This window comes from Podarcis vaucheri (assembly GCF_965113315.1).
Source record: "Podarcis vaucheri genome assembly, chromosome: 16".
Taxonomy (NCBI): domain Eukaryota; kingdom Metazoa; phylum Chordata; class Lepidosauria; order Squamata; family Lacertidae; genus Podarcis; species Podarcis vaucheri.
Window position 1 is genome coordinate 11,894,945 of NC_138754.1, and position 27,428 is coordinate 11,922,372.

At 48.2% G+C, this 27,428-nt stretch overlaps 2 protein-coding genes and 1 long non-coding RNA gene across 5 annotated transcripts; 2 read left to right on the top strand and 1 right to left on the bottom strand.

Moving 5' to 3' along the window:
* Positions 1-6,638: 6,638 nt before the first annotated feature.
* Positions 6,639-12,473, bottom strand: LOC309520708. 3 transcript variants are annotated; one of them, XR_014214319.1, is made up of 3 exons: positions 12,390-12,473; positions 8,601-10,555; positions 6,639-7,488 (listed from the first exon to the last, which is right to left on the bottom strand). It is a non-coding gene; the product is annotated as an uncharacterized lncRNA (long non-coding RNA). The 3 variants fall into 3 exon arrangements; XR_014214320.1 differs by having other exon boundaries at positions 10,430-10,555; positions 12,390-12,468; XR_014214321.1 differs by lacking the exon at positions 12,390-12,473 and adding an exon at positions 12,056-12,145.
* Positions 12,474-12,585: 112 nt separating this feature from the next.
* On the top strand, positions 12,586-17,930 carry LOC309520635 (uncharacterized protein C11orf98). The gene is made up of 4 exons (XM_082202634.1): positions 12,586-12,731; positions 14,131-14,255; positions 15,348-15,445; positions 17,050-17,930. The coding sequence occupies exons 1-4, from the start codon at positions 12,696-12,698 to the stop codon at positions 17,211-17,213; spliced, it is 423 nt and encodes a 140-aa protein (XP_082058760.1). The 5' UTR covers positions 12,586-12,695; the 3' UTR covers positions 17,214-17,930.
* Positions 17,931-19,159: 1,229 nt separating this feature from the next.
* Positions 19,160-26,856, top strand: INTS5 (integrator complex subunit 5). The gene is made up of 3 exons (XM_082202098.1): positions 19,160-19,234; positions 20,775-21,201; positions 22,399-26,856. The coding sequence occupies exons 2-3, from the start codon at positions 21,014-21,016 to the stop codon at positions 25,205-25,207; spliced, it is 2,997 nt and encodes a 998-aa protein (XP_082058224.1). The 5' UTR covers positions 19,160-19,234; positions 20,775-21,013; the 3' UTR covers positions 25,208-26,856.
* Positions 26,857-27,428: the final 572 nt, after the last annotated feature.

The following is a 27,428-nucleotide window of genomic DNA, read 5'->3' on the forward strand; positions in this document are numbered from 1 at the left end:
CACCCACCGATGTGAACTAGGGAAGGGGGTTGATGAGGTTGTCGTTATCTGCTAATTGGGTGGGTTTGTATTGCTTTGTTTGTTGTTTGGGTTTTGCTAAGGTTGCTTGTTAGTGTTTATGGGGCTGCAGTGCTGTGGCGATTTATTTATTTTTAGTTCATAAAATTTATACACCACTAAACCCCTCAAGGTCTAGTGTTCAAGACTTTTGAAACGTTAAAATAACATCCGACTAAAAATAGATTAAAACTCGCATCCACTGTATAAAAACTTGCCCACGCTTGCAGGAACAAAAATATTTTTAGCCGGCAGGGGAAAGAGTAAAGTGAAGGCATGATATCAATCGGCAGAGAGTTCCAAAGGGTACTTGTGCTGCCATCCTAAGAGACTTGAGTTATGTATTAAAAATTGCAGAATGTGTCTTATGTGGCACGTCCACGTTGCACAGACGGTTCACCTTTAAGCTCCATATAGGATCTAATTCCCAAAGCTTCAAACATTCTAATGGGGTCGAAGCCCTTTGTTTTTGTGAATATATGAATGAGCATGCTGGGATAGCTCAGTCCGTGTAGCATGAGACTCAGCTTCCGGATTGTGAGTTCAAGAGCCGCCGCCCGCCTTGGGCAAAAGAGTCCTGCATTGGAGGGGGTTGGGAAGATGACCGCGGGAGATTCCTTAGCATTGAGAAAAAAAGCTAAACTATAGTTGAGAATAAAACAACAAGAAATTAAAGCTTTATCTATTTTTTGCACCAGCAATATTCCCCCCGAAAGGAGGTGCACCGTTCCTGGAGGTACTGCAATACCAGGTCGATGCATGGAGTGGACGGAGCAAGCCCCTATTCCATCTCCCAGCTCCAAAAATCCATTTAATATATAGTCCTCAAATAGAGGACATATCAGATATTAAACTGATAAGAACAGATACTACACTTGATCTTAGCCAAAAGGCCGAGAAGCGATACCAAGGGAAACAAAAATTAAGCAGGTCTTCTTTCCCGATGCCTTTTCAGGTGTCGGTGGGTAGCTTGGTGCGGCAAACCTCTCAACGCCCCCTCGGAATCAGCACCGTTTCCAATTCCACAAAATACACTGTGACAACATTTCTACTTCTGTAGTCCAACTCAGCACCCTCTAGATCGACAATTTAACCTCAGAACTAGATTATTCTTTCGATTTTATCAATTTCTCAGCAATCTGCTTGGTTACTCGGATGGCGATTGGTGCTAAATCTGCATACTCCCGCCCATTTACAAGTCCGGGTCCTTGTATCTGTTAACTTATTGCGTGCCAGTACAGGTCCCCAAAGGGACGCGGGTGGCGCTGTGGGTAAAACCTCAGTGCCTAGGATTTGCCGATCGTATTATCGGCGGTTCGCTCCCGTCTTTCGGTCCCAGCTCCTGCCCACCTAGCAGTTCAAAAGCACCCCTAAGTGCAAGTAGATAAATAGGTACCGCTTTATAGCGGGAAGGTAAACGGCGTTTCCGTGTGCGACACTGGTGCTGGCTCGCCAGCTGCTGCTTCATCACGCTGGCTACGTGACCCGGAAGTGTCTTCGGACGGCGCCGGCTCCCGGCCTCTTGAGCGAGATGAGCGCGCAACCCTAGAGTCAGACACGACTGGCCCATAAGGGCAGGGGTACCTTTACCTTTACCTTACAGTTTCCCCGCTCCTAACTTCCTGTTCCCCTTGAGAGCATCCTGCAAAAACTCAGCTGTCAAGCCAAGCAGAGTTGCAGAATAAATATTTCCCTTATTCCAAGCAACTTTAACAAACTGCAGGTTCCAGGCAGTGGTGCCTGGTTTGCATTGGGACTGAAAAGGGAAATGCAGGCAGGAGGTGGAGCCAGAATGACAGGTGGGGCGGGATAATTCTCCCTTGCTCTCCTCCTCCAACGCCTCTTCCCTGCTGAGTTCTGCAAAGACAAGTCTGAGTCTACTCTAAGGAGAAGGAAGCTGGCAGGCAGCCCCCCCCCCTTGTTCCCTAGGAAGGCAGGCTGAAGGGGGCTGGCTGAGGTTAGTGGGGCAGCGGCCATTCCCTTAAACAGGCAAATGAGAACCAATGTCCCCATTTGCATGCCATTTCCTTTGCACGGGAATGAATGGCCTTTGCACTGAAACGAGCATCATAAAATAACATAACCATACTGTACAATAATTCATTGTGTAAAATTCTGCCACAGCAGACAGCTAGACAAATAACTTGACTCTTGATGGAAGGCAAACTGCAGCAGAAGGGGATCAGTGCTGCTTGTGAGGAGCAGGAGTAAGGACAGAAATTGATGCCTTCTGAAATCTCTAATTTATTGGGCTGCAGTGTTGGGGGGAGTTCCTGAAATCTGCTGCATATTTGTTAACCTGTTCATTGAAATGCCAGGCTTATGTAGTCAAAATGGCGCCCTCCCTGGAGATATAAGCGGGCAGGATGGTTTGGAAAGTACCACAAATATATATATTTTTAAGGAGGAAACCAATGATGACTAAGTAAGTGGCCATGGAATGCTGAGCGGTTGGGTGGGGAGGTGATTGGAATATTTTGGAAACAGAGTCTGGCTGGTTAGAATTTGGAACTAGAACATTCCGAAGCAGAACATTATGCTACTTATTTCATTTTTTATTTTTTTCTGAACCAGCCGTATTCCTCCACAGAGATGAGGTGCCGTGTTCCTGGAGGCACTGCAACCCCAGGCTGACACAAGGCTTTTTTGTATGTAGTTTTGACTAACACACACATTTTTGCAGGCAAGCTCTTTTTAATACAGTCATCCCTCTGGTTGTGAACGTGATCCATACGGGAGGCACATTTGCAACCTGCAGTGTTCACAGCCTGAAGTGGCGTGTCTGTGCATGCGCGTTATGTCATTTTGTGCTTCTGTGCATGCACAAGCGCCGAAATCCAGCGCAGTCTGCAACCTAAAAACCCGCAACCCGCAGCGTTTGTAACCCGAGGTAGGACTAATGCACTTTTGTGTGTCATTTTCATCACTTCATTTATTTTCTCCAAATATATGTATTTTTGCAAAGGTTGTTCGGTTAGACAACTCTATAAAACATCCAGAATAAGCGCAAAGCACCACTGCACTTTGGTTTTCAAAAAGCTTTGTAGAGCATAAGCTTGGTGAGAACCAGAACACAGTCCACGCTACTTTCATCTATTTTTTTATACCAATAATATTCCCCCCAAAGGGAGGTGCACCGTTCCTGGAGGTACTGCAATACCAGGTCGATGCATGGAGTGGACGGAGCAAGCCCCTATTCCATCTCCCAATTCCAAAAATCCATTTAATATATAGTCCTCAAATAGAGGACATATCAGATATTAAACTGATAAGAACAGATACTACACTTGATCTTAGCCAAAAGGCCGAGAAGCGATACCAAGGGAAACAAAAATTACGCAGGTCTCCTTTTCCGATGCCTTTCGTGGTTATGGTGGGTACATGGCGCCGCAAAGCTTTCACCGCCCCATCAGAATCAGCACCGTTTCCAATTCCACAAAATACACTCCGACAACATTTCCAACTCAGCACCCTCTAGATCGACAATTTAACCTCAAAAGTAGATTATTCTTTCGATTTTATAAATTTCTCAGCCATCTGCCTGGTTACTCCGATGGCGATTGGTGCTAAATTTGCATAGACCCACCCATTTACCCAGCAGGCACTGTGAAACTATTAATTCATCGCTTGCCGGCAGAGGTTCCAAATCTTTCCCTTTGATAGTTTCCTGTTCTGTTGAGAGCTTCTAACTTGAAAAGCTGTAAAAGGAATTATCTGCCTTAGGAACAATTTACCGGCAAATCCAGATCCTTTTCAGTTTACCAGATTTACTTGCTTTTACCCTTTCAACTTTGATTTCATCGTGAAATGCACAAGTGTACCGAATTATTAAGAACACCTTTTCATTTATATTTGTTTTCTTTCATTTAAAAATTGGAGATATATCCGCCCTCAAATTAACTCATTATGCTTCAAACACAATTAAAAGAAATAGCAAATATATTTGAGACAGGGTTGGAAGGATGTAGTTTGTGTGAGCCCATAAAAGCAATGGAAAGGCGTGGTGGTAAAATAGTTTAAGACTTAGCAGGATTTTTATATAGAAGTTTGTCGTTCTAGCCCAAAGCAATGTCAAACCCACAGCAACAGTACCAATAAAATAAAATAAGACAGTACAGAGCTTACATCCCCAATGAGCCAACATCCATGATTTGAGAGGACACCAATAAACTCAAATCCAGCCTTTCAGCTGGATTTATAGCTATTTTATCTAATGTTCTGTTTCTAATGTTCTGTTGAAAGCCGCCCACAGTGGCTGGGGAAACCCAGCCAGATGGGCAGGGTAGAAATAAATTATTATTATTATTATTATTATTATTATTATTATTATTATTATTCCTCCTCCTTTCCCCCACTTTTCTTTCCTTTTTTGAAGCCAGTGCATAGGGAGCCACTCTGTGTGTGACAAAGCTATTGTCCTCATTAAAAAGAAACTAGACCATTTCTGTCAGGGTGTACCTGCTTGCTTGCGTCAACAATGGTTTCAGAAAGTGACCTCTTGGGTCTCTATATGAGGAACAGGCTAACAAACGAGTGATGTCTTCCACCTAACGTTGGCCACAAATACCAAGGCTGTCTGCCTAGGGGACAACACTAGTCATCAAAGACTGCAGTTGTGTTTATAAAGTGATGCCTAATTCAATAAAGACATTTCTAAAGGAAGCTGGTAAGTTTGGTCAGGTAACTAGCTCTAAAATGCTGTGTTCTCAAGAGTGGATACCAAGGCAAAAATCTGGTTAATAATAGTCTAAAACAGGGGTGGCCAACTCCCAAGAGACTGCGACCTACTCACAAGTTATAAACTGGCAGTGATCTACCCCCCTTTTGGGGGGTTCATGTCAAAGTTGTTGAGCATTTTGTAGGAAGGAAAGCCCTGTTTTGGGGGGTTCAGGTCAGTTGCTGAGCTTTTTTAGAGAGGGAAGTCCCATTTTTGGGGGGGTGCAGGGCAAAAATGTTGAGCTTCTTTTAGGAGAGCCAAAGTTGTTCAGCTTCTTTGCAGGGAGCCACTGATCTACCACGGATGTCCAGTGATGTAATGGTAGATCACGATCTAGCTGTTGGACGTGCCTGGTCTAAAACATCTTGACAAGTGGTTTTTCAAACTTGTTACCGTCCAATTCCATATAGCACAGTGCAGGAAAACTCTCAGTAGGCATAGTAGCAAATTAAAAAATATATACTTTAGCTGAGCTCAGTCCACTCTTGCCTTTAATTGTTGACCATCTGTATTCTGTATGAATAAGAGCTGCTGTTACTTCTGATAGTAGAATATTGCTAGCGGGGTGTGTGTGAAATATACTGGAGTTTCCAAAACTTTAATGGAGTTTGAATCAGAACCTGAGTTTTCAACACCATAGAGCATTTGGGTAAGCGCTTTAAACCTTCCCTGAAGATATTTGATAGTAATCAGCTGCCCTCTCCCTTACGGTTGACAAAATTTCGCATCAATGCCCCAATGCTTTTCTGTGCTTTGACTCTCACTGGCGCCATATGACCAAGACAGTACAGAGGTACGTCTGGTTACGAACTTTATTTGTTCTGGAGGACCGTTCTTAATCTGAGGTACTTCAGTTAATGGGGCCTCCCACTGCCGCTGGCACGAATTTCTGTTCTCACCATGAGGTAAAGTTCTTAACCCGAGGTACTACTTCTGGGTTAGCGGAGTCTGTAACCCAAAGTGTTTGTAACCTGAGGTACCACTGTACACCCAGGTATCTAAATGAGCAAGTTCGTTCTCGAGCCTGCTGATAAAACACCATCAGCATACTTAGGGCTGTGTCTGCCAAAACTCACAATATCGTGATAGGTGCTGAACACCTCCAAGAGATTTCTGAGGCCCAAACGAGGAGAGCACAGTGGCTTTTTCTTCACCACCTACATCATTCAGCTTCATTGGCTGTCCACATATTCTAGAGAAGTTTCCCAACCTTGGGTCTCCTAGCTAGCAACACCAGTGGTCAGGGATGATTGTACAGTGGTGCCCCGCAAGACGGAAAACCCGCTAGACGAAAGAGTTTTCCGTTTTGGAGGTGCTTCGCAAAACGAATTTCCTATGGGCTTGCTTCGCAAGACGACAATGTCTTGCGAGTTCCTGGTTTTTTTTCCTTCCCCTTTTTCTAAGCTGCTAATCAGCTGATCCGATCAGCAGATAAGCCGCTAAAAGGTCAATGGGCTTGCTTTGCAAGACGAAAAAACCGCTAGACAAAGAGAATCACAGAACAGATTCTTTTCGTCTTGCGAGGCACCGCTGTAGTCCAAAAAAACAGCTGGAGACCAAAGGTTGGGAAACACTTGATCATTGTGGTTGCCCTTCCCATCACTGGGCACTGCTCCCCACACAACCCAATGGTTTTCCATGTGACCTAGAACATGTCCTTGAAGGCTAATAATACCTCTTACTTGCCTGGAGCTAAGAGGAGTGCACATAGAAACTGACCTACCGTACAAACTTTAATCAATTGCTCCAACCGCGGGCCCCACCAATGGTTTGTGGCCCCTGGAAGGTTGTAGAAGGGAAATTGCCCTCGAGTTGGAAAAGGTTTCCCACCCAGTTTATAGTGCCACATTGAGAGTCCAGAGGGTAGTTTTCAGCCACATTTATTATAAACATATATAATACACATACATGCCCATCAGCAAATACTTCATGGAAGACAACAATGTAAGTTAGCAAAAAAATCAAAGAGAAAAGTTTACAACAGAGACAGCCTAAAATGCTGAATTTAGCACAACTACAAGTCCTGGGGGAACTTTTAAGACTGCCATACCTGCCACTGAAGAATACAGTGAGGGTGCCAGGCAAGCCACTAACAAGTTAATCTATAATCTACAGCGCTAGCTGAAAGGCTAGTGGCAGCATCCCATCAAAGCCTAGTTCCGTGCATGAAAAATCAAGTTGTTCCAACATTAACGCTTGAATTAGATTTTGGCTGCTGTGTAAAACCTATGCCAGGACAAAGCCAGCTACACAATTGCATTTTTATCCAGCATCATTTGAACCCGGATTCCCAGGGGCCCTCAGCAGACTAGCTGCTGCCCCTACTGCCAATATCCACCTCCCTGTAACTGGACACCCCACCCCACTGGGTCTGTGCCTTTCTCTTTGTGGCAGCAGCCACACCACGCCCCTCTTCCCTCTCGTATTTTTGGCACCATCAGCACCGAGGGCTTCTCTGCCACTTCCAGGCTCTGAGAAATGGCATGGCAGGTCAAGCCAATTAGGTAACTAGGGACTCTTCTAATCCCCGAGGCCTATAGTCAGTGCCCAGTAGGGCTGTGTGCTGGCACCTGGCTTGCTAAACCTCCTGTCCAGATGCGGGGGCCCAGCCTTTAAGACCCTTAGGCACCAATGCATTCTTCTACAGTAGCCTTTAGCAGCTTGAATAGTCTTGCGCCTTCAGTTCCACATCTCTGCAGAAGTCTTAAAAAGCCCTGTGGAGAAAAAGGAGAAAATATGCTTAAGGGTTTCTCCCCCCACACAAAACGGCCCCCTCTCTACAGGCTCTAGCTCAGGCATAGGTAAACTCGGCCCTCCAGATGTTTTGGACTACAATTCCCACCATCCCTGACCACTGGTCCTGTTAGCTAGGGATGATGGGAGTCGTAGTCCCAAAACACCTGGAGGGCTGAGTTTGCCTATGCCTGCTCTAGCTGTTACAACCAGCCACAGGTGCCCCCCCCCAATTTCCACCGGCTCTAACCAGGATGGCCAAAGGCCAGGGCTGAGGGGTTGTAGTTGTCCCTTGTCTGAATGGGCACCATGTTGGAAATGGCTGTGGTAGAGCCTTGACAGCTATAGGGCTTGTACCTGATCCAACATGCCTTTTGTCCCAGTGCTTGAGGATAGAACCAGCAGATGGTACAACCGCTGGCACCGAAGACAGAACACTGGGTGGGCATTCCTGTACCTCCGGACATTACAGAGCCGGGCACTGGGAGACCCGGGCCTGCCAAGAAAAGGAGGAGCTGGACTGAAGTGAACCCCCACCACCTTTGTAGCAGCTACACAGTTAAGCAGTATGCAAAGCCCCCTGTTTATAAGCCATAGGAAGAGATCAAGAGATCAATGCAGCTTCGCAACTCCTATAATCTTTGACAATATTAGCCTGGGGCCTGATGGGAGATGCAGTCCTAACAAAAAGTAGAAACAGGTGGCTCTCCAGATCTTGCTGAACTACAACTCCCATAATCCCTAGTCACGCTTGCTGGTGTGGATGGGGGTTGAAGTTCAGCAAGATCTAGAGGGCTAGAGGTTCCCCCCCTATCTTTATAGCTAGATGCACCATGTGAAATGCTTGAAAGCAGTGTTCTCACAACGTGAAGTGTTCATAAAGTAGGGTTGTCATATTTTGAACAAAAAAGGGGACACATTTGCAGACTTTTACTTTTAACTACGGATCACTATGGCAGCTCTAATTTTAAACACCCCTACTATATGTAGGCGATAGAACCTGTGATATATTGCTAGTACTAATGCTCTTAACTTTCAACAACAAAATAATAACAACTTAAACTCATGTATCGGTACAAATATAAACCAATACCTTTATGTCACTTTCAGATGTACTTTATTCTTCTTTCTGACACTGTCTGGCCTAAGCTTATTTCTCTGTAGATCTGATCTTGTTCAACAACTGCTTATTGCTTAAGAGATAGGCATGAAATTCCTTGCAAGTAAAGGGCTCATAATTATATTGTACTAGCAATATACTTCGCAGTGATTCAAAGGGTAAGTTGCCTCCTTCTTTGCTCCACTGACTTTGCATCAGAGAGAAGATGCGTTCCACATTCGCATTATGTGGTACAATAGCAAAAAAAAACTGTGCAATTTTCAGAAGTTCTGACTGGCACATGTTTTCGGAAGTCTCAAAGTACTTGGCCCACTTCTGATGTGCCTGTAGATTAATGAATTCATCATCACCTTTGTATTGATTTACAAACTTCCTGAGGTTGAAGAATTGATCAAAGCACTTCCCATAATCTATGGACACATGCCTGTCCAGGAGAAATTTCATGGAAGATTCTACCTTGTCCCACTCTAGTGACTCACTAAGAGACATCCACATGAAGCATGAAAACTCCTTCATGGGCTCCATCCATTTTTCCAGATATTCTATGCACCTGTCGTATAAGCTATTTACTTCTGCACAGAATTTGTCACACTCGGCACTAAGACCATGCTTACGCTTTTCTGCTAGGAGGCTCTTAACTTTGAGGCACATAAAGTTGTTGCTCTTACGTTCAGTAAGCATGTTATGAACACAAAGCAGAACTTTCAGAACCTCTACAACTGAATTATTTTCCCTTTCGAGTTCCAAAATATTTGAGTGAAAGATACTCATGAGAGACTGCAAGTGCAATAAATAAACCTCACTGAACTCATGTTCAAAAAAGTTTTTTAACACTGTTGGTGGTTTATTCTGCGAGAGGAAAAACGCCTTGACAGCTGGAAACAGGTGAATGAGTCTAGTGATACTTGGAAATAATGACAACCACCTTGTTTTGCTATGCGATAGCAGCTGTTTGTATTCAGTGTCCACAAATTCACAGTACTCCTTTAACTGCTCTGTTCGGACTCTATAGATATGAAAGTACTGGTATATCCTGAAAAGGATGCCCTCAACATCGACGTCCAACGTTTCTGCTGCCTGCTGTATGCAGTTATTCAAAATGTGTGCTGGACATCCCACACCAATTAAAGTTTTGTTATCTAGCTCATTCTTCAACTTTGGAAACACATTTCTTCCTTCAGAATCCCATGGCATCCCTCCAAACATCGTGTTGCAGTTGTCACCTGTGAACGCTATACATTTATTTAATAGTCCTTTACTATCAAGAGTTTCCTTCACGTATGAGGAGATTGTATCTGCACTCTCATTGGGTTGGCTTTGCATTTCAATTATTTTGGACTGCAAACCACCACTTTTCCAGTCAAAATATTGAATAACTATTGGAAACACCTTAACCGAACCGTGGTCACTCCCGCCAGTAGAAACTCCGCAAAAATCTACTTCATTTTCTTCAATGCTTTTCAAAACGTTTTCTAAACAATCAGGTGCCAAGACAGAATTTACAATTGCCTCAGTCTTGGTTTTTGCACTTGAAAATATCCTTGCAATATCGTAATCTGGGAACGTGGTCCTCAGTGGGCCTGATGTGCACACCATCATGTTATAATTGCTGTGGTGCTTAAGAGCGTGAAAAGCGAAAGTTCCCTCTGCTGCGGTTACTTCATCTTCCAAATTGCTACCAGGTTTTACGAAAAAGTCTGTTAAGAAAGAAGCTTCTCCCTGAATTGCTCTTTTGTGTTTTTCGGAGTCCACATGCGATTGCAGGTTGAGTCCTCCTTTACATGCCACAGAAACAAACATACCTGGTTTACATATCATGCATTCACCTTCGAAATCATCTCTACCTCTTCTAAAACAGGTATACTTCTTCTGTAGCTTGACAGAAAATTTACATTTTCTTTTTGGCATTTTGACACGTAGAAGTACACCTACAAAAAACAGTTGTGAAATAAGTTAATGAATACAATGCTACAGTATATGACCATTAACTTTCCCAAGAGCACCTAACAGAGGGACACGTGACTGTCCGTGTGGCATCTATGGTAAATGAAGCACATTCTGCAGCTTATGTTGAAAGCCCTGTAAAAAAACGGAATGATCTTGACCCACACAGAAGCGGGTTGCGTTCGCTTCAGGATGCGAATGGGGCTCCAGAACGGATCCCATTCGCATCCAGAGGTACCACTGTATTCTAATACATTAAAAATCCATCCCCATTTCCCTCCCACCCCACAGGCTTCCTTCCTTCCCGCAGCCCAGTTTTAGAGGAGGGGGGGGGGGAACCCACAACTGTAAAAAAAACACAACACAAATCTTTGGTGGTCTATTCCAAGCAGCCTAGAGATCCACCGGCGGCAGGAAAAATCTGAAACCAGTGAGATCAATTATTCCAAAAGGACTGGAGTTAATTTATACAATGTTTGAAAGATTATTGTAAGCAATTAACATCACTTAGCAGGGTTGACTTAAGACTTGTAATGAGAACCCTTCTCCCTTTTTTATTTTAAGTAAAACTTGAATGTCTTTTCGTAATGAGTGAAATTAGAACTGGAAAATGTATAAAAGGATATAAAGGTTGACTCTGAAAGCCATGAGGCGGGAGGAAAGGAAGTCGACCGGCTCTGAAGAGCCAGAAAGATAAAGTGGATAATAATGTTATGATTGTATATCACTAAATGGGAAAATAATAAAAAACTATATATTTGTTGTTGTTGTTTAGTCGTTTAGTCGTGTCCGACTCTTCGTGACCCCATGGACCAGAGCACGCCAGGCACTTCTGTCCTCCACTGCCTCCCGCAGTTTGATCAGACTCATGCTGGTAGCTTCAAGAACACCATCCAACCATCTCATTCTCTGTCGTCCCCTTCTCCTTGTGCCCTCCATCTTTCCCAACATCAGGGTCTTTTCCAGGGAGTCTTCTCTTCTCATGAGGTGGCCAAAGTATTGCAGCCTCAGCTTCACGATCTGTCCTTCCAGTGAGCGCTCAGGGCTGATTTCCTTCAGAATGGAGAGGTTTGATCTTCTTGCAGTCCACGGGACTCTCAAGAGTCTCCTCCAGCACCATCATTCAAAAGCATCAATTCTTCGGCGATCAGCCTTCTTTATGGTCCAGCTCTCACTTCCATACATCACTACTGGGAAAACCATGGCTTTTACTATACGGACCTTTGTTGGCAAGGTGATGTCTCTGCTTTTTAAGATGCTGTCTAGGTTTGCCATCGCCTTTCTCCCAAGGAGCAGGCGTCTTTTAATTTCGTGGCTGCTGTCACCATCTGCACTGATCATGGAGCCCAAGAAGGTAAAATCTCTCACTGCCTGCATTTCTTCTAAATGGGAAACTAATAAAAAACTATATATACACGTATATAAAGATCCACCGGCGGACCCCCGACCTGCTCCTTAAACGACTTTCCCCGGTGCTTGTTTACCCAGGAGGAGGAGGAGACAGGAATGCTCGGTGGCTGGATTCCGGCGGGGCTTATGATCCCTGCTATGGCGCGCAGGGCGAGCCGAGGAGCAAGCGGGAGAAGCGAGGATGGACAACAGGGAGGCGCGTTAAGGCGCACAGGCCTCCAGACCCGCCACGTGGCTCCCCTGCACCTGCCCTATATAGGCTCCCCCAGCCTAGCAAATAGGAAATACGATCAGGCCACCTGCACAAACCCGACCCAAATGCCCCTGCGGATCCCATTGGACCCCCAGCCTCTGTAGGGCAACTAAACCCAGGCAGCCTCCCTCCCTCCCTCCCTCCTCGCTACTCACCTCCCTTGCAGAAAAGAAAGAGGAATCCTCCGCCTCCTCTATTTATATTTCAGCCTGGAGCTCTCGGGCGCCACCAAGTGGTCGTTTTTTTTAAAAAAAGAAGAAGTACAGTAGGAGGGGGAAATAGTGAGGAGCCGATCCACAACTCCTTCCCTGATTGGCTGTTTCAACGAATCAGGGGGCGTGGCCTTGAGGAGGGGGCGGTCCTTCTAGCGGAGGTTCTCGCTAGGCCTCTCCTACCCGGAAGTTAAACTACACAGTGCAGTATAAGGAAGTAGGCAAGGGAGGGTGCCACGTGGGTGAGGCATGGGAGCCACGGGAAAAATCAACCGGCCCCGGACGGTAATTGATCTTTTCTCTCCCCTCCCGCATCTTGTTCCGGGCTTTTGTTTTGTTCCGTTTCATGGCTCTTATTTTTTTGATGTTTTTTTCCCAATGGGGCTAATGATGTCTAGCATTAGTCTAGAGGAGGGAGGGGGAGCCCGCGGCCTCTCCGATCTTGTTGGACGCCACGTCCCGTCAGCACCAGCTAGTATGGCTAGCGATTGGCGATGGTTTGAGTTCAATTTCAGCAGGGGTTTGGAGGGCCACAGGCTCCCCTATCTCTGGTTTGTTTGTTTATCACATTTGCATCCCATGTAAAAAAAATTAATATTTTTTTTACTCCAAGGAGCTTAAGGTGCTATACGTGATTCCCTTCCTCACAACCACCCTGTGAGGTAGATTAGGCTGAGAGACTGACTGGCCCCAGTGAGTTTCATGGCAGAGTAGGGGTTTGAACCCTGGTCTTCCAGTCCCTCCCTTTAAAAAAGCAGCATATGAAATGGGAAGAGTCGTAAGGTGGTAGACTGAGCTGCATTTGGTGTGTGATGTCTTTTTTGAAAGCATGCCTAGTTTCAGATTTCCTGCCTTTTGAAAACTAATGCACAGGGAAGATAAACTGAAGGCCGTCCTTCTTCCTTGTGTGCTAGCTTTTTACTTGTGAGGATGGTTGTTGAAGCTGAGCTTTTAAAAATACCCTCAGCCGTCAGTCTCAAGTATTGTAGTATAATCTATTATACTGCATTTAATAGGTTATTGTATTGTAGTCTTTTGTTGGAAGCCACCCAGGGTGGCTGGGGAAACCCAGCCAGATGAGCAGGGTATAAATAATATATTATTATTATTATTATTATTATTATTATTATTATTATTCTCCCCTTTTATTCTGCTCACGCATGCGCAGACGCTCAAAATGATGTCACACAGATGCGCAGAAGCAGCGAATCGAGACCCGCTCAGTCATGGGTTGTGTTCGCTTCAGGATGCGAACGGGGCTCCGGAACGGATCCCGTTCGCATCCAGAGGTACCACTGTATTTCTAAAATCCTGCTAATGTACAGTGGTACCTCAGGTTAAGTACTTAATTCGTTCTGGAGGTCCGTTCTTAACCTGAAACTGTTCTTAACCTGAAGCTAATGGGGCCTCCTGCTGCCGCCACGTCACCGGAGCATGATTTCTGTTCTCATCCTGAAGTTCTTAACCTGAAGCACTATTTCTGGGTTAGCGGAGTCTGTAACCTGAAGCATATGTAACCTGAGGTACCACTGTACATTAAAAACAGTTCAAAACAGAAACAGCATACACCTGAAACTGGACCGCCAACTAAAGATCAGGCAAATTCATGGAGGCCAAGTGGCTACTAGGATGTTGTTGAGATGGTGACTTGTGTGTGTGTCAAAGTGACTTCTCTCTATTTTAGGAGCTACAGAAAAACCTTTTCAAAAGGCGCCGCGTCCTTAGCAAGCAGAAGAGGAAGAAGCACCGGATTGTAGGTGCTGTGGTGGATGAGGGGCTCATCACCATTCATCACCTAAAGAAACGTTGGTGAGTTATGCTTTGCCTTGGAAGCTCTGGGAGAGTTCACCCACTGAGAAACCAAAGAAGAAATCAGAGTCTGGTCATTAGGATAATTTGGAGGAAGGCAGTGCCCAGTCCTGCTCCCAGTCTTGAGATGGGCATGGGGACTGGAATCTAGAGAAGTGGGGAGAGTGTGAGCTGGATTGCTTGGCTTTTTTCTGTCATACTTGCAAGAAAAGTGGAAAGGATTCCCTTTCCCGCCCCGACCTGGCCACAGTGATCTATGTGACGGTCACCTCCAGGCTTGACTACTGTAATTCGCTCTACGTGGGGCTGCCCTTGAAGCTGTCCCAGAAACTCCAGCGGGTGCAGAATCCTGCAGCGAGGCTCCTCACGGGGTCTCTGCAATGGGAGCATATTCACCCAGTGCATTTCCAGCTGCACTGGCTGCCGGTGGAGTACAGAGTCAGATTTAAGGTGCTGGGACCCTCATACCTACGGGACCGCGTCTCCCGGTATGCCCCACGGAGAGCCTTAAGGTCCATAAATAGCAACACCCTAGAAGTCCCAGGCCCTAAGGAAGTTAGATTCAACCAGAGCCAGGGCCTTTTCAACACTGGCTGTGGCCTGGTGAAATGCTCTGCCTCGTGAGACCAGGGCCCTGCAGGATCTGATTTCTTTCCGCAGGGCCTGTAAGACAGAGTTGTTCTGCCTGGCCTTTGGCTTGGAGCCAATTTGATTCCCTCCCCCTCTTTCTTTTTTCTTTTCCTTTCTCCTTCTGTGATGAGGCTGCATTTTAATATTTTAATGTTTCAATATTTTAATGTTGTATTTTAATCTTGTTTTTAAGTTGTATTCATTCAACTTGTTTTTATTATTGCTTGTTAGTCTCCCTGAGCCCAGCCTTGGCTGGGGAGGGCGGGGTATAGATAAAAATTATATTATTATTATTATTATTATTATTATTATTATTATTATTAGTACTACTACTACTATTTGGCTGGGGGTCACATCTGTGCCGTGCATTTTAAAGCACATTGCAATCCAGCAATGTGTGGTTTAAAAACCCAAACTTCTCCTCTTTGCGCATCACCACCTCACTGCCATTTCCCTCTCCAGTTCTAGCTCCCGAGCAAACATTACCCTCTCTGGGAAAAAGAAAAGGAAACTGCTGAAGCAAATCCGCCATTCCACAAAGGAGAAGACAGAAATGCAGGGTAAGCCTTTTTTAGGGCCAGACCTTCAGTTCTCCCCCACCACCTACCCTTGTCCCTTAAGCAGGGAAGCCTTAAATCAGTACAGTGGTGCCCCGCAAGACGAACACCTCGCGAGACGAAAAACTCGCAAGATGAAAGGTTTTTTCGTTTTTGAGTTGCTTCGCAAGACGAATTTCCCTATGGGCTTGCTTCGCAAAACGAAGCTTGCCCCCGGACCCCTTTTGAACCAAGGGGCGGCAACGGGGAGAAGCGATCTTCTCCCCTCCGCCCCTTGCTTCAAAAGAGGGGACAGAGGGGAAGGCACCCGCGCATTCCCCTATCTCCCCGGACCCCTTTTGAACCAAGGGGCGGCAACGGGGAGAAGCGATTCTCCCCGCTGCCCCTTCCCTTGCTTTAAAACAGGTCCCCTCTGTCCCCGGATGGTCTCCATAGGAACGCATTGATTGATTTTCAATGCATTCCTATGGAAAACCGTGCTTCGCAAGACAAAAAACTCGCAAGAAGAAAAAACTTGCGGAACGAATTAATTTCGTCTTGCGAGGCACCACTGTATTTTAAATACTGAAATACTTAGGTGCCATGGACCATTTTATGCATTCAGCAGATGTAATGGGTGGGACTTTTCTTGGATTTTGCCACTTTAGGTTCTGGAAGGGGTACTTGCATATTTGAATGACCCTGTCCCTGTATAGTAGAAAAAGATTAAGCTGAGTCCACTTTCTGGGCATGCTGGTTTTCTGCATGCAGGAATTATTATGTTTTGTTTCCAGGGGGTGAGGGTAAGGCAGATGGGAGCCCCACTTGCACTCTGAAGTGGTGCTATCAAAGAAGAGCTTTAGTCAGTATTTGGTTTTGTGGAATGTGTAAAATTGGTTCTCTGCTACAGCCTGATTAGTTTTGAATATATGAAGCCTCCTTTTAACAGGGATCTCATTGCCCCCCAACTCCCATCAGTTCTAGCTATCATGGCCCAAAACATCAGGGGGTGATGGGAGTTGGAGACTAGCGACATCCAGAGTGCCACAGACTTTGCACCCCAGTCCTTGACACATGTCCCAGCCAACCTGGGATTACATATGAAAGGCACCGACAGAGGTGCAAAATAGGAATGGGGCTCCAATCCCCATCAGCCCCAACAAGTATGGCCAACAGTCTTGGGTGATTGGAGTGGCAGTCCAGTAACAACTAGAAGGCCACAGTTCCTCCACTCCTACCTTTGTTGATGCGGAGAGCAGGCAAATTTGCTGCTCAAATGAGGGACTGCTCAAAGGAGTACCTTGTTCTCACAGGTGTACTTAGCTTTTAGTGTTGCAGTTCCAGCCCTCTGGATACAAATGATTGGCTGAAATTAGGGGGGTGCTTGATGTCATGTTTTTTGGGTACCCATTGAAGACATGTTTTGTTCAAGGACGCTTCCCTTGATAGGTGTTACAGTCATGTATGAAAATTGATTGTCTGTTTATGGATAGTTTTATTGTTTTTAGAAATTACAGCTTTTAGAAACTGGGGTTTGTGTTTTATCCCATTTTTAAATTGCTTTCATGGCAGTTGCTGTACCACTGAGCTACTGTTTTTAAAGTTCTTTTTCTCTCTCCGTATTGCAGTTGACCTTTCTCCAGGTCCAAATAAAAATGCCCAGAGTGGCAAGCGGCAGAAGAAGAAGAAGAATGGGGGGGAAACAGCTGGCCCAGATGTAGAGATGGCAGAAGTGGCAGAAGTGGAGCCTGCAGCAGAACCCGGGAGCTCAGATCTTCCTTTGCAGTCTTAAAGCTCAGTCTCTTCACTCTCTTTCGTTGCCTGCTGGCAGAACTCTGGGGTTAGCAGCAAAGGCCATCCATGGCTGCAGAACCTGGAAAGTCATAAGGATTGGGCTTGGAAGCTCTTTAACCCCATGGACTTTGATGTGGCTAGATTTCCGTTAAAAACACACATAGTCTTGAGAGGTTTGCTGGACAGGCTGCAACTGTCTAGTTCCTTTGGCTCTCCAGATATTGCTGAACTACAGCTCCCATCATCCCCTGGCCTTTGGCCATCTAGATGGGGGCTGATGGGAGTTGATGTCCAACAACTTCTAGAGGGGCCCAAATTCCCCATCCCTAATCTAAAAGTAAGGGTGAGGAACATTTCTCTCTCTCTGAGGATTGCATGTTGATGTTGGGTGGGGTGTCAAAACAAAAGTGAGTTGGTGAAATGCATACCATGGATACTGTCACACTTCTATCATCCCCCCCCCCCACCAGCCATGGGGCTTATTGATGGTAAAGCATTTTGGGGAGTGTGTGCACTTAATGGAGACTACAGCTGAGGAGGGACATTTTCTGCTCAAAGATCTCTCACCCTCCTGTGCAATAACTGGAAATGCTGGAAAGCAGTCTTCGTTTGGCACCAATATAGAAGGCTTCCCCCCCAAGCCTAATTTTGGGGTACAATTTTTGGCAGATGTTCCAGGGTTGAAATATTGTCCCAATAAAATAGCAGAAACCCAGTTCTGTGTCCTGGCTTCTAATTTCTTCCTTGCTCTTTGTGTGTTTATAGGTGGTGGGGAACAACATGTTTATGGGTTCTTGGAAGGAGGTCTCTGGATCAAAAATAAAGGAAATCTGAATCTGAAATCTATAATTTACTATACAGTAGTTTAGAAAAATGGACACGGGTGGTGCTGTGGGTTAAACCACAGAGCCTAGGACTTGCTGATCAGAAGGTCCCTGCGACGGGGTGAGCTCCCGTTGCTCAGTCCCTGCTCCTGCCCACCTAGCAGTTTGAAAGCATGTCAAAGTGCAAGTAGATAAATAGTTACCGCTCCGGTGGGAAAGTAAACGGCGTTTCCGTGCGCTGCTCTCATTCACCAGAAGTGGCTTTATCATGCTGGCCACATGACCCGGAAGCTGTACGCCGGCTCCCTCGGCCAATAAAGCGAGATGAGCACCGCAACCCCAGAGTCGGCCAAGACTGGGCCTAATGGTCAGGGGTCCTTTTACCGTTACCTTAGTTTAGAAAAGGAGGGAGTGTAGCAACTATTTACCAAGTTGGGAGCTGCTTATGTGAATTGATTGCCACCAGCCCAAGTGCTGGCGCTTAGTTGACATATCAATAGAACGGAACCCCCTCAAATCACGGGAGTAAGTCCCTTTGAACTTGTAAAGGTAAAGGTAAAGGTACCCCTGCCCGAACGGGGTACCTTTACCTTTACCCCTGCCCGAACGGGCCAGTCTTGACAGACTCTGGGGTTTGTGCGCCCATCTCACTCAAGAGGCCGGGGGCCAGCGTTGTCCGGAGACACTTCCGGGTCACGTGGCCAGCGTGACAAAGCTGCATCTGGCGAGCCAGCGCAGCACACGGAACGCCGTTTACCTTCCCGCTGGTAAGCGGTACCTATTTATCTACTTGCACCCGGGGGTGCTTTCGAACTGCTAGGTTGGCAGGCGCTGGGACCGAGCAGCGGGAGCGCACCCCGCCGCAGGGATTCGAACCGCCGACCTTTCGATCGGCAAGCTCTAGGCGCTGAGGCTTTTACCCACAGCGCCACCCGCGTCCCCTTTGAACTTGTACTGTGTGTCAAATAAAAAAACAACTCCAAAGGGGTCTTGCGGCACCTGAAAGGTTAACAGGGTAATGAATAATGCAACAGCGAGTGGGAGGGACCCGCGGCGGAGCGGCCGGCCGGCCGATTCGAGAAGCGGAGGGGCGGGCTCATGCCGCGGGATCCAATCAGAAGCCTCGGTGGTGATAGCGCTCTGCGAGACGGGGGAGTCAAGCGGGATCCAAGATGGCGGCGGCAGCCGCGGAGAGGTGAGAGCCGGCCTCACTTGTGGGGTGGCGGCTATGCAGGGTAGGGCGTGGGGGGGGAGGGCTGCTTTCAGAATGGCTTCCCTCCCTCCCCACCGAAGACCACCAACTCTTCATTCCTCCTGAATGACCCTTCAACTTCCGGGGCTTCCCTTCAGCCCCCCCGCTCCCTTCCCACAGTCGCCTCATTCCCGCCCTCCAGCCCCACATGGTCCCCCCGCCCCCATTGTGCTTCCACGTCGCTTCTGGAATAGACCTCCTTCCCTCAGGCCGCCCCACAGGTGCGCGTGCTGCTCCTTGCCCCGCATCGCCGCCAGCCCCTGCTCACCCACCCAGCTCATGGCCCCCGAATCCCTTGCAGGACCCCTTTCCATTTCTCCACCCCCCACAAGCCCCTCCTAAGGCTTGCAGACCCCTTACAATGCCACCTGCCTACCTGTGCTGCGCGCACACGATGCATTTAGAACACCCAGTGCAAAGAATCCTGGGAACTAATTTACCCTGTCAGGGATCTACAGTTCCCAGCGCACTTAACCAACTTCACATCCCTGGATTCTTGGAATCACAGAGTTGTAGAGTTGGAAGGGACCCTGACAGTCATCTAGTTCCGCTCCTTGCAATTCAGTTGGTCATCTAGTCCAACCTCTCCCCACCCCCAATTCTTTGGGGAGAGCCGTGTACTCTAAATGTATAGTGTGGATGTGATCCATCTCTGCAATTATTTTTTATTATGAGACAGGTAATCCAATATCTCCATTTGACAGACCGAGTTCAAGAGACACTAGCCCAGGACCCCCAAACAAATCCGTGGCTGCACGGTGATTTTGAATGCAGTTTCTGATGGGCATCTGCTTTAGACATGAGAACAGGATGTTGGGACTAGATGGACCTTTGATCCAGCAGGACTTTTCTTATGTTCATATGTTGCATTCCACTGGTCCGTCTAAAACAGGGTCCCTACCGCCCACTAGTAGGCGTTTCAGGATTCTAGGTGGGCAGTAGGGGGTTCTATGGCACAAGCTGAACCCTCCTTCCATCGAGCACTGGTGGGCGGCAAGGAAATTTCACCATCGAAAAAGATGCATTAGTGGGCGGTAGGTATAACAAGGTTGACTACCCCTGGTCCAAAAGAAGTCATAATGACACCTTTCAAATTACAGGCCCAAAGCCTGCGTGAAAAGTTGCGCCCACAGCTTTTGATTTTCAGAATTATTTTTAAATAGTGTAAGTCAACGAAATGTATATTCCTTCCCCATTTGTTTCCCCGTTTGAGGCCCTTGAGGTCAGGGATCTGTTTTGTTACTCTGCCGCCTGCTTCTTTCCCTTCCTGGTTAATTGATTACTGTAGTCTTTTGTTTTCCCTTGTATTTGTACAGAAATCTGAAAGGACTGGTATAAACCGGTGGGGGGTGGAGGGTGAGAATGTGTCATGCACTTTCATGATGGTGATGATGATTAATGATAATACTAAAAACAGATCATGTAATTAAAAAAAACCTGTTGGGCTTTTAAGGTGCCACAATTTTTCTTCTTTTTTTAACAGGTGACACATACACCTCAGTTTTGGCAACTGCCCTGTAAAAGAAGCAAAAAAGCATTCTGACTGGCAATTGGCAAGTCAAAGCAATTGAGAAACGGTCCTCCGGCTACAGCAAAGAGTGACACAGTGCTTGCCTTCCATGGGTGCCAAGCTTTATAACGGAAAGTGGAAGGCTAATCTGAAGGGACGGCAGGCCTGCACGGAACTATTTTCCAAGGGGGCCCTTTCTGTGTGCTGTTTGTATGCTTCCCTCAACGCCACTCAACCGCGCGCAGGCGCAGAAGGGAAGTAGGGGGGACAAAGGGACTGGTTCTTCTGCAGCTTTTCTCCCCCTGGGCGGTATGTCTGCTCTGTGCGACCCCCCAGGGGTGGCAGGGCATCCGGGGTCCACCCCCAGCCCCAAACCAGCAGCTGCTTCTCCATCACTCAGGTACTGATTCTCTTACCTCTTCTCTCTCCTCCCTGCCACCTGTAAGGGACTAGGACATCCCCTTTACGCTGGCACCACCCAGTCCCCTCATCTTTGAACAGAGGGTGTGTTGATGGTCACTTGCTCTGGTGGCTCTGGAAAGGAATAATTACACTTGCAACATTTGACAGAGGTCCCTGCCTCAAAGAGCATGCAGTCTAAAATCCGAAGAGAAGTGGTAGCAGGGAGGGTTAACACAGGGAAAGCATATGTACCATTTATGTGCATTTTGGGTGAAGTTGTGGCTACTATTGTGCACAGCAACGAGGGTTGGATTAGATGACCCTTGGGATCCCTTCCAACTCTGCAAGTTTATAAGGCTTGTTGGGAAATTCAGAAGTGACAGATAGGGTGCCTTGGGATGGGAAGTAGGACTGGAGGCAGAGCATCTGCTTTGAGCGCAGAAAGTACTAGATTCCGTACCCAGTAGCATCTCCAGGCAGGGCTGGGAAGAACTGCCTGAAGCCCTGGAGCTACTGCCAGTCAGTGTAACCAGTACTGAGCTAGATGGAGAAAGGATTTGACCTGGTATAAGGGAGCTTCCTATGTTAACACGCTGGATCAGACTCAAGGCTAATAATTACAGAATAATTTTTGAAAAGAAGCTCTCACCACTGGACAACTTTCCCCTACCCTGGTCATGTTTTTCTTGTGAAAAGACACATGCATAAGTTCAGATATTTAGCAAATCACATTTTAAAGCAAATTTTAAAAATCATTAACACCAGTCATCGTTTATAAAGTGGACTGTGATCTTATGAATTAAACAGAACACTTTTTCAAGCTGGATGGGGGGGGGGGATTGAAAAGAGAGAAATGCCTCTGTGGGAACACATGGTGATAAACCTAGTTTCTGTTGTGAGATGGTAATAGAGTAAAGCAGGCATAGGCAAACTCAGCCCTCCAGATGTTTTGGGATTACAACTCCCATGATCCCTAGCTAACAGGACCAGTGGTCAGGGATGATGGGAATTGTACTCTCAAAACATCTGGAGGACTGAGTTTGCCTATGCCTGGAGTAAGCCCTAGCAAGCAAATTAAGGCCCCACCTGCACTACACATTTAAAGCAGTATCATACCACTTTAAAACAGTCTTGTTTAGGAACATTGACCCAGGAATGATGCTATGTTTCCTTCTTTTTCCTTTGCCTCCTGCAGTTCGCAAGAGCTGGCCCAGGAAATCAAGGCCTTCCTTAGTGGTGTAGACCCTTTGCACGGCAACAAACTCACCCTGAAGGAGCATGCCCGATGCGCCATCCTGCTGCTGCGCAGTCTGCCACCTGCTCGCAGCGCCGTCTTGGACCACCTCCGGGGGGTCTTTGATGAGTACGTGTGCACCTACTTGCTGGACCTGGAGAGCAGCGAGGGTGGGCTGGGCTCCATCTGCTCCCAGGGTCCCAACCTGGACGACGTGGTGCAAGAGATCCAGGCCGTGCTGTCCGAGTTCGTCCGCATGAACCCCAAGGCATGGGCAGGCTTGGTCTCGGCCTGGTCCATCGACCTGATGGGACAGCTGAGCAGCAAGTATGCTGGCCGGCATGGTGTGCCCCACGCCAGCAGCCTCAACGAGCTGCTGCAGCTGTGGATGTCCTGCAAGGCGACTCGGACGCTGATGGAGATCTACACGCAGTGCCTCTCCTCCATGATCAGCACCTGCCCAGATGCTTGCGTGGACGCCCTGCTGGACACCTCGGTCCAGCACTCTCCGCACTTCGACTGGGTGGTGGCCCACATCGGCTCGTCCTTCCCCAACACAATCATCAACCGCGTGCTCTCCTGCGGGCTGAAGGACTTCTGCATGCACGGCACGGCCTCGGCCGACCTCCTCCTCTTCCCTAGTGCCACAGCAGCAGACAAGAGGGTCCCCAAGATCGCCTCGGTGGTGGGCATCCTGGGCCACTTGGCCTCCCGCCACTCCGAGAGCATCAAGCAGGAGCTGCTAAGGATGTTCCATGGGAGCCTGGGCCCCACGCGGGACCAGCAGCAGAAGGCCACCGTGCCCTTCTTGCTCCAGCTGGCCGTCATGTCTCCCACTCTGCTGGGCACCATCTCGGCCGAGCTGGTGGACTCCCTCAAGCCAGGCGTGCTCAACCAGCTGCACCAGCACTTCGCCTCGCTCCCTCGGGAGGATCTGGAGAACATGGTCAGCATTGTGGTGCACCTCATCTGCCAGACGTCGGGAGGAGCTTACCGCACCCTGCAGTTCCTCATCAACACAGCCATGCCAGCTTCTGTCATCACCACCCCAGGCCTGGCCGTCCACGACAGCGTGCGGGAGGCTTGCGACCGTGTCATCCAGCTGCTGCTGCTCAACCTCCAGAAACTGGTGTACAACCGGGGCTCGGCCAGCTTGGCGGAGGCCCCTCCGCGGCCGGTGCCTTTCCTGGATGAGCTGAAGGGCCACGTGCGGGAGCTGTGCGTGGAGACGCTGCGGCTGGAGAGGAAGAGGTTCCTCTGGCAGCACCAGCTGCTGGTCCTCCTCTCCGTCTACTGCACCCCCAGCTGCGCCAGCGAGGCCCTCTTCTTTTTGCTGACGCTGGCCAAGAGCCAGGAGGAGCTCAGCCTGGCCACTCAGCTCTACGCCGTGCTCAGCTCTTGCATGAGCGACCTGCTGCCGGCCACCGTCAAGAAGTGCGTGTGCCAGATCCACGCCGGCAGCCTCTCGGAGCAGCACATGGCTCAGCTCTTCCAGAACCTGGCCTTGATCATGCAGAGGGAGAGTGAGGGCCCCGCCTCCATGGGCCACCAGCTGGGTGAGGCTGTCGCGGCGCACCTCTATGACTTTGGACAGCTCCTGCTGCACTGCAACCCGGAGGTGGCCCAGGTGGCGGCCTTGCTGCTCTCCGTCTGCCCCATGCCAAAGGCCATCCGGCCGGCTCACCTCCTTTTCCTCATCCGCTCGGCCGTCCACCACTTCTTCCTGGTGCTGTGCTGCAAGTGCCCTACGGGCATCAGCTACGGAAGCCGCCTCCTCTGCTGCCTCAGCGGGGCTTCACCCACCGCTGGCAAGGCCATACTTCAGTACCTGGTGGAGGGGGCCCTGCACCCCGGGAACGCCGAGCTCTTTGGTGGGCTGCCCGAGCCTCCTGCAGTCGGGAACGACCCTGCCGCCCTGGAAGGCACCAAGGTCTCCCTGCTGGATATCAACCGGCGATTTATGGCCGCGGTAAACTTCTCGGGGAGTGTGTGGTCTGTCTTCCATGCCGGCGTGATTGGGAGGGGCCTGAAGCCGCCCCACGCCCCCTACCAACGAGAGCCGGAGGAGGTCTCCCACAACGTCCAGACCTTCCTGGGGTTGCTGCTGCGGTGCTGCGGAGCTGAGCGCTGCGGCCCGGAGCCCTCCCAGCACGCTGCCGTCAGCCCCGAGGCAGCGAAGACGGTGGCGGTGGTGCTGGTGGAGACCGTCTGCCCTGACATTACCAACAGCGAGTTGGCGTGGCCTCCGGAGGAGCACACCCGCAACACAGTGGAGCGGGACATCCAGATCGGGAGGGCTTTTCGCGACAACCCCCTGCTCTTCCAGCTGCTTAGCCTGGTGGCGGCGGGGAGGCCGGCCCTTTGTTACTGCTCGGTGCTTCTCCGCGGCCTCCTAGCGACTCTGATGGCGCACTGGGAGGCTTCGCGGGAGAACGACACCACCAGCTCCCCCTGGCACCTGCAGGCCTCCTGCGCCCTGGTGGCCTGCATGGGCGAGGGCCACCTCCTCCCGCCCGTGCTCAGCAACATGCATGAGATTTTTGACCAGCTGGCGCCCTTTGAGGTCCACCTCTTGCTCCTCAGCGTCTGGGACTACATGCGCGACAACAGCCCGCTGCCGCAGAAGTTCACCTTCAACGCTGGCACAGGACTCTTCTTCCGGGACTTCAGCAGAGACACCGACATTGGCAAATACCTTTGCGTTCTGCACAGCGTCCTGCATAAAAACATTGACCGGCTGGGGCTGCTCTCGGGGCGCTTCCAGATCTAGCGCCTCTTTTGGTGTTTTTGCCCTGTGGGATTGGTCAGCCCGCCTGCCACTGTCAGGGGAGAGAACACCCTGACTTCCTGCCTTTTTAAAGCAAAGGGGAAACTGTCATATGACTTGTCCAGGTGTGCAGCAGTTGGGGGTTGTCATGAGAAAGAAGGAACAGAAGGTCCTTCTTTCCCAGGCCTCATCTGTATCCTCAGCTTCGATGTGATGCCACCCCAGCTGGTGTTGGCAGCTTAGTTTGCAGAAGGACCTACAAAGTGTGAGCTGAAAATGCAGTTGTAAGTCATGAGATGTTGCTTCAAAAACACAATATGCAGCAAGTAGAGAAGTTGCCAGGATGACCTGGCACTTGAGAGGGTCAGAGGCCTCGGTTAAAGCCAGATGGTACCAGTATGGACACAGTCTTGTGTACTCTGCTCTGTGCCATGTGTCAGTGTCAGTTGACATGGCCATATCCAGGTAGCCTGAGGGGAGAATGTCTGAAGCTTTTGCATTTCTCTATCTTGTTTTTCCAGATCTGTTAGCTCACTTCCTATAGTCATATATGGCTGGTTTCTCAATGTCTTGCTATGATCTGGAAATCTGTTAAGATTCCCACGGAGGTTACAATCGCTGAGCAGGTACACATTCCTAAATGCACAAGAATAGGGAGGGAGCAAGGAGGGAAAAATTGGTGAATAAATTCTGGTACAAACCACCCCTCCCCGCAAAAAAACCCAAACCCATTTCCCTGTAATAAAGGACAAATAGATTAAGTAATAATCACTTACTGGGCTGCTCAGTTGGTGAGTGGGTATAAGAATGTGCAAATATTTCTAGTTACACAGAGCTGGTGAAATGTTGCCCTCCTGAAGAGCTCTGCATAACCTGAAAGACTTTCATGTTTCTGGGTTATGCAGAGCTCTTCTGTGGGCCCAAAATGCAAACGTTTCAACATGAGCAGGGCCCAGTCAGTACTGCCTTGCTTGACGTGAGAGTGTTTCCCCCAGACTGCTTCACTAAAGTAATGATTTGGGCAGGTGAAGCCATTTGCCTGTTTGGCTGCTTCTTAGAGTGGCTCTGAGCTGGCCATTGATTGCCCCCCCCTACAATTCCTGGTGATGGGGGTTTGCCACATGGGGTTGTAGCCAGCTAAGTCCTATTCATTGAAACTTTGATTTCAGTGGGCCTTCTCTGAGTAGCACTTGGATACAACACTTTGCATAAACAGATGTGGCCAGCTTATCTTACAAAACTGAGGGCTCTTCTCCAGAAGGTTTCTGATGCTGTTGTGTGGGAACAACTGACCATAATGCCAGAACTTGCCTAAACTTATCCATGCATACTTGAGCACTGATCTATATAGCCAGTCCAAAGAGAGATGTCCCCCTAATGGTACCAGAGCTCCGCTTGTGTGTGACAAGAGTCTTGCTTGACCTCCTTGTGCCTAAATGCCGTCTGGGCAATTACTACTTTCCTTTTCAGGGACGATTCAAGTGCTAGAAAGAGGTTGTGTGTAGCACGGGGTTCTTGCTGTTAGTCATTTTCAGCAGGGCTGGAGGGTTGCTGGCCTTTCTGCTTTTGCATCATCACAGCCCAGTTGGGTGGTTTTTGTGGGAGGTGATGGGTTAAACCGTTTTCTAAATAATAAAAAAGTGATGAAGGAACTTCTGTCCCTTTGCTTTTTCAGTTAGAGACAGAGGGCTAAGAGAATTTCCATCTGGATGGCGAAATAAGCAGTTGCAACAATGAGGTTGAGCAAATTTCAATTTCTTTTTTAAAAAAGGAAAAGGAGCTTATATGACTCTGCAGCTGGCTTGGCATACAAAGAGCAGCTCACACAGCACTGGCACTTTGTCCAGAAACAGTGGTCCTGCAAATTCTTTGTCATATGTAAAAAATAATCATCATAATTAAATGACAAATTCCAGCCAATGAAAGAACACCAGCAGCCTTCCACCTGGGGTTGCTCAGGGGTTTAGGAAGCCAAGGAAGCCAATTTTGTGATCTGCGGTTAGAATCAGTGCTGTTTCAAAAAGTTCAGTCTGCCATCTTGATTTAAAAAACCCGTCCAAACACAGAGAAAAACTTGTTCCTTGATCTCGGGAAGCATTGTGCAAAATTTGGTTATGGTATTTTAAGAGGTGTTCAAAATGCAGAGGGAGCCAGCAGTAAATCACACTCTGCAAGTTGGAGTTAACTCTTTATTAGCAAAAACACAATCTGCACAGGAGTGTCA

Coding starts and splice junctions, on each gene's coding strand:
- INTS5 (XM_082202098.1), top strand. CDS start 21,014: ATGCTTCCCTCAACGCCACTCAACCGCGCGCAGGCGCAGAAGGGAAGT. Junction 21,202..22,398: donor GCTGCTTCTCCATCACTCAG/GTACTGATTCTC, acceptor TGCCTCCTGCAG/TTCGCAAGAGCTGGCCCAGG.
- LOC309520635 (XM_082202634.1), top strand. CDS start 12,696: ATGGGAGCCACGGGAAAAATCAACCGGCCCCGGACG. Junction 14,256..15,347: donor CATCACCTAAAGAAACGTTG/GTGAGTTATGCT, acceptor TTCCCTCTCCAG/TTCTAGCTCCCGAGCAAACA. Junction 15,446..17,049: donor GGAGAAGACAGAAATGCAGG/GTAAGCCTTTTT, acceptor TCCGTATTGCAG/TTGACCTTTCTCCAGGTCCA.